The following is a 5,940-nucleotide window of genomic DNA, read 5'->3' as shown; positions in this document are numbered from 1 at the left end:
AATTTTTCCTATTTCGATCAACTTCGGGAACTTTGCCCACGCACACACATCGAGCAAACGATATGCATGGGAGGCGGGTCTAAAATAAAGTGGGGGTCTCGTCTAATATCGACGGACAGTTGTGCTCGCTGCAGGGCTGTAAGTTTTGGGGGTAGAAGGTATCTCAATCTGCATAAAACATTTACGAAATATCACATTTTTTTGGATAACTGCCAATAAGCGACCTGTACTCGCTGAGAATTCATAACAACATACACTTACCACCAGTTACCGCAGTGTTGAGGGTCCCCTTGTTGATCATAAAAATAATCATCAGAAGCAACACTGTGTTGGTTACTCCAATATCATAAATAAACCAATTTAGAAAAGCATTCCATTCTATTGCCAATGTCTAAGCAAAATTTGGCTAAACAGGATGTAATTTAAAAAAAAACAAAGGATTTTCCATGCGATCTACTACCTCAGCGCATGAAATTCAAGCGCAAGATCTATAAAACTTCAAGGATACGAAGAATAATTGTCGGGGTGAGAGTCGTAAAGTTTATTTCATCAGTTATAAATGAAGTTGAAACTAAACACATTATCACGTAATATTAGAAGGACCACGATCTATCATTAAAAAGGGAAACGAATTAAAAATTAATTAAAAAAAATCTGTGTTTTGCGTATTTGTTCTAAATTCTATTTTTTTTTCCTCAATATACCCACAGCGTGTTCTGTAAACGGAAAATACGCTTATTTATCTAGGGTAACAGAAGTATTTTGGCTCACTTTAGGATTGATTTTAGTTTGGCCTACTTTGTAAAAATATCCACGTAATGTCGTAATATCTTTGAAAAATGAACAAGTAGCTGCAAGAAAATATAGTACCGAATAAAACGATTCATCCTTTTGGTTTTAAAGTGAAGTTTTTAAGTGTCGTCCCCCTCGATACAGTTTTGAATCGCTAGTGGTAGATCGTGTCGTCGGTTGAACCACACTCCGAAATAAAATCAGTATTGAAAGTGTCTGTTAACAATTCACCTTCAGTTACCATAAATTGAGCAACCCCTTGGTTATGATAAAAATAATCTTCTGGAGCAACACTGTTCTGGTTGCTACGAGCTTGTTACCAATGCTCTTCAAAAGTTCAAATAAACATAAACAACTTAAACAAGTAACGAGAAGAATTTTTCAATTTTCATTCAAATTCAGCCGACTGCTTCCTCTATTGCGGAAGATGATTAAAATTCGATATGGATCGTCATCAGTCGGATAACTTAACAAATTAGCAGTTTCGATTCCATCGGTGACTATAGCGTCAGTGATATTCCATTAACGGAACTTTCGGGGACATGCGTTACATCCATTGGATACGAAACGAGGTCTATTGTATGGTGTATTCGCATATCGCTTGTTGCACATTTCTCAAAGAAAAAAAAGCAGAATCCGGTACTTCAATTACCCGAAGGTAAAAGCTTCAAACATCAACATTATTCAAACGTATAATTTCTTTTTAAAACTTTCTAGGCAACTTCAGATGAAATCTCGGATTTTAAAGTAATCCAAATTATCTGGTTTGCCTACTTTTTTTTCGCAAAATAAGCGTTCAAAAATCAATTAAAAAGATGGCAAAATTAAATACTGATTGTTACTCTACAAGAATTTCCGCATATCAGTTCGAAATGGATATTCGCCTAATACCGATTTTTCATATGAGACTGAAATACGAGAGCTTTTCTCTTGACAACATGATATCACATTTTAATAATATTGGATGAAGATTAATGATATAAATTAAGATATTGAATTAAAATATAATTATTACTGTTAATATTAGAAATGTTTCATACAAAATTATTTGTGATAAAACCAACAAATATGTGCAGTAATTGAGATATGGACACAAATTCCTTAACAATAAATTTTCTGGGACGGTTCTTTAATAAACGGAGGACGATTATCAGACATACAATAACGATCTGTAAACTATTTCGGCAATATATTTTTTTAATACATATATTCACTCTGATTTCTGATTCGGTCAAAATACTGGCTCGTGGTGAATGTATGTATTAGAAGAATTCCACATTTCATGAAATGAGCAGATCGATATTTACACAATCTTCTCATTTTATTTGTTTTCATACAGATAGAACCGTGTTTTTTCTCACAAATTGTATTCTACAAATTTATACGAAATTTATTTGTTTTATTACCGAAACCGGTAGCCACGGTGAAGGTAACTGTTATTCGAAAACAACAGTTTAGTCTTGGTTGCCAATTACATATATTTTTCGAACGACTTCATTTTGACATTACGAGTTACTGAGGGGTAGTTAAATTTGTGACACAGTTTTAATAGACGAGTGGCAGGTCGTGTCGTCGGTTCAACCGTGTTTCATCTGGATATGATTTGATTGTGCCACGAAGCAGATCACAAACAAATTTTCTGAATATTATTAGAAATTTTCATTAGGACCAAATTATGTCTAGATTGTAATTTAATAAATAAATGAATATCTCGCGCCTAATCAAGGGATTCAAGCCCTTCATGCAAAAGAATAATTTAGTTCACTCTCAAACATTTCACTTACATGAAACAAAACGGGAAAAACATTCTATCAAAACTACATACTCGAAATTGAACTTAAAAGTTTAATTGCAAAAGTTTCATTGCAAATATTGCTGTCAATTCAAAGTATTGTCAATACCGTCAATCCAAATGGCTTTGTAACTAGTGTGGAGCGTAAAAAAAAGTCAAGCGTTTGAAGCTTTAAATATTGCCACTGAACATTGTAACATTAAGAGCAGATTTCATTACACATATTAAACAGTTTTCTCTCATGAGAGAAAGTATTGCCTGATTGAAAACCAATCATGATTTTTTGACAATATTCTCGTCAATCCGATGACATTTCCTCTACAAGATCATGACTATTGTCAATACTCATTGTATAGACAATTGTATTATATAGTGTAAGAGTCGCTATATAAATCAAGAGACAGAAAAAAATTGCAAATAGTAGCAAATCAATATATAATTGAATTAAATTCATTACAGTTTTGTCAACGCAACCCTGGGAGCACCAATTGCAATCCGCACTTGTCGAAAGGTTCGAGTCTACGATGATGACAACATCGAGTTTTCACGATTTGACAACTGGATTCGGTATAATACCACAGACAGCGCTGTCCAGCCTGTCAGCTGACGACGGTGGCGACCTCCTCTTCATTTCCGCTGCGGGCAGACACGTACTTGCAGAACGCATGAGTTTTGCATTTATCGGCTAAAATCGAGTTTGTTTTCCTGTTACTAGTGTTGAAACGTTGCAGAAAATGGCTGGTGTAAGTATTACAATCGATTACCGGTAAATGTTCGAACGGTTGTGATGTATTTCGAAGGTTTTTCGCCGCCGAAAACATTCCTTTACCGGTTACTGGAGAGGTGCGTTGAGTGAAGAGGAATGATGTTCAAGCTAGGTGTGCGAGTGAGATGCCAGCTGTTTCGCGAGCAGTATTTCAATGGATGATGCAAATGCTGAGATCAGATATCTATTTTCTTTTGCAGACCCTATACACCTATCCGGGAAATTTTCGCGCATACAAAGCGTTGATTGCGGCCCAGTTTTCCGGTGCCAAAGTGAGCTTGGCTTCGGATTTCGTTTTTGGCGAAACCAATAAGAGTGAAGCATTCCTGAAAAAGTTTCCTCTCGGAAAGGTAAGTGGACTCTTTGGCATTAGTAGTCATTGAAAAAGAACGAAACTTACGTTTAATAACGGGCAGTAATGTACTTTTGTGGCTTGGTTTTCTGAATCTTCAAACTACGAAAACCTATCTAAGACTAGAAACGACATTTTACCACAAAAAAAAGTTCAAAGTTCGTCCTTTCTCAATGCCCTAATTGGTAAAAGATGGATTCCTCACCGCACGCGTTTCGTTTTAGGTTCCGGCCTTCGAGACCGCGGACGGTAAGTTCCTAACGGAAAGCAATGCCATTGCGTATTACGTTGCCAACGAACAGCTGAGAGGTAAAACTGATTTCGAGAAAGCCGAGGTACTATCGTTTTTGTCTTTCGCCGATAATGAGTTGCTTCCGGCAGTTCATGGTTGGGTTTTCCCCATTCTCGGAATCATTCAGTACCAGAAAAACAATGTCGAGAGAGCCAAGCAAGATGTGAAAGCTGCCTTGACAGCACTGAATACTCGTCTATTGCGGCAAACTTTCCTGGTTGGGGAACGTCTCACCCTTGCCGATATTGTCGTTTTTGCCACGCTACTGAGCGCCTACGAAAATGCTCTGGATCCGTCCTTCCGTGCACCTTTCGGCAGTGTTACGCGTTGGTTCACCACTGTACTGAACCAACCGCAGGTGAAGGCCGTAGTGCAGAGTTTGACCCTCTGCGCAAAGGTGGCCGAAATCGATCCGAAAAAGTTTGCCGAGTTCCAGATTAAGACCGGTGGTGCCTCACATCAGCAGCAACCGAAGAAGGAAAAGGAGAAGAAACCACAGCCTCCACCAGCACCCAAGAAGGAACAGCAGGCGGAAGAGTTAGATGCTTGCGATCTAGCTCTGGCCGAGGAACCCAAATCTAAGGATCCGTTCGATGCCATGCCGAAGGGCACATTTGTGTTCGACGATTTTAAGCGGTTTTACTCCAACGAAGACGAAGCCAAGTCGATTCCGTACTTCTGGGAAAAGTTCGATCCGGAGAATTACTCTATCTGGTATGGCGAGTACAAATATCCTGAAGAACTGAGTAAGGTTTTTATGAGCTGCAATCTGATCACCGGAATGTTCCAACGTCTAGACAAAATGCGCAAACAATCTTTCGCCTCGGTTTGCCTATTTGGTGAGGACAACAACAGCACAATCTCTGGTATTTGGGTTTGGCGTGGTCAGGATCTTGCATTCACATTGTCCCCGGATTGGCAGGTGGATTACGAAGTTTACGACTGGAAAAAACTGGATGCCAACTCGGAAGAAACGAAAAAACTGGTGGCGCAGTATTTCTCTTGGTCCGGTACCGACAAACAGGGTCGTAAATTCAATCAGGGTAAAATTTTCAAATAGAGAGCATATCGCATGTCCTGAAGCAGCGGCAGCAGTGCTAGATGCTGTGGCTTTTATCGCTCTTGCTGAACCACATCTGTGAACCTCTTATCGAACACGTTGAAACAGCATCTCGTTACAACTGAACAACACTAACAACATCCACAAAAGTAACAACAAGGATCGTACCAATACTTTTTTTGTTAAAATAAAACAATTCTTAAGATATAACATATTGTGTTACTTATTTATTCAACTTATTATGCCGTTCCGCCTTCATAATTTATTAATGTGCCAAATGCTGACACAGAGCACAGAGCTAGCAGTAGTCAGTCTGACGGTAAGCCTTGAGCTTAGAAAAGAGAAACGTTCAGCTATCACGTTTTTTTGGTGACTTTGCGTTGATGAAATGCGCTGTGTCGAACATGTTAACTATCTCGTAGGGCAATTGTACTAATTTATCGCATTCGAGCCAGAGCGCTTTTTTATTGATTACCCGACTTAAGCTTAAGAATTTCGTAAATTGGTTAAAATTTGTTCAATAAATCAAATAATGGAACTTACCTTAGATTCGCATCTAAGAGCGGGGCAAGTAATTTCGCAGCGAATATCAACAATAAACATTGTGTAATGCATGAAAATGTGAAGTATTACTTACCGGTGTATGTGGAAACTAAGGGCGCGTGCATGATCAACCTCCAGAGACGAAAAAGAAATTCATTAGAAACAGTCTGTTGCAATACGGAAAATTTTCTCCATCGACAGGGAACTTTTTTCCCGGTGTTCTGAACGGTGTGTGTGTTTTACTCTTGCGCTTAACAAAACCAATTCCATCTTATGTGACCTTCGAATGCGACAGAAGGTGGTTATGTAGACCGTTGGTTACGTATGAAAACTGACAGACGAG

General features: G+C 38.5%; 1 protein-coding gene across 1 annotated transcript; it reads left to right on the top strand.

The window, feature by feature from the left end:
- The first annotated feature begins 3,168 nt into the window (after positions 1-3,168).
- LOC131426100 (elongation factor 1-gamma) lies at positions 3,169-5,264 on the top strand. The gene is made up of 3 exons (XM_058588545.1): positions 3,169-3,327; positions 3,551-3,700; positions 3,927-5,264. Exons 1-3 carry the CDS (start codon positions 3,319-3,321, stop codon positions 5,052-5,054), a joined length of 1,287 nt encoding a protein of 428 aa, XP_058444528.1. The 5' UTR covers positions 3,169-3,318; the 3' UTR covers positions 5,055-5,264.
- The last annotated feature ends 676 nt before the right edge of the window (positions 5,265-5,940 follow it).

This window comes from Malaya genurostris, chromosome 1, assembly GCF_030247185.1.
Source record: "Malaya genurostris strain Urasoe2022 chromosome 1, Malgen_1.1, whole genome shotgun sequence".
Taxonomy (NCBI): Eukaryota; Metazoa; Arthropoda; class Insecta; order Diptera; family Culicidae; genus Malaya; species Malaya genurostris.
Note: the sequence above shows the minus strand (reverse complement) of the source record. Positions and strands in the feature narration are given on the sequence as shown.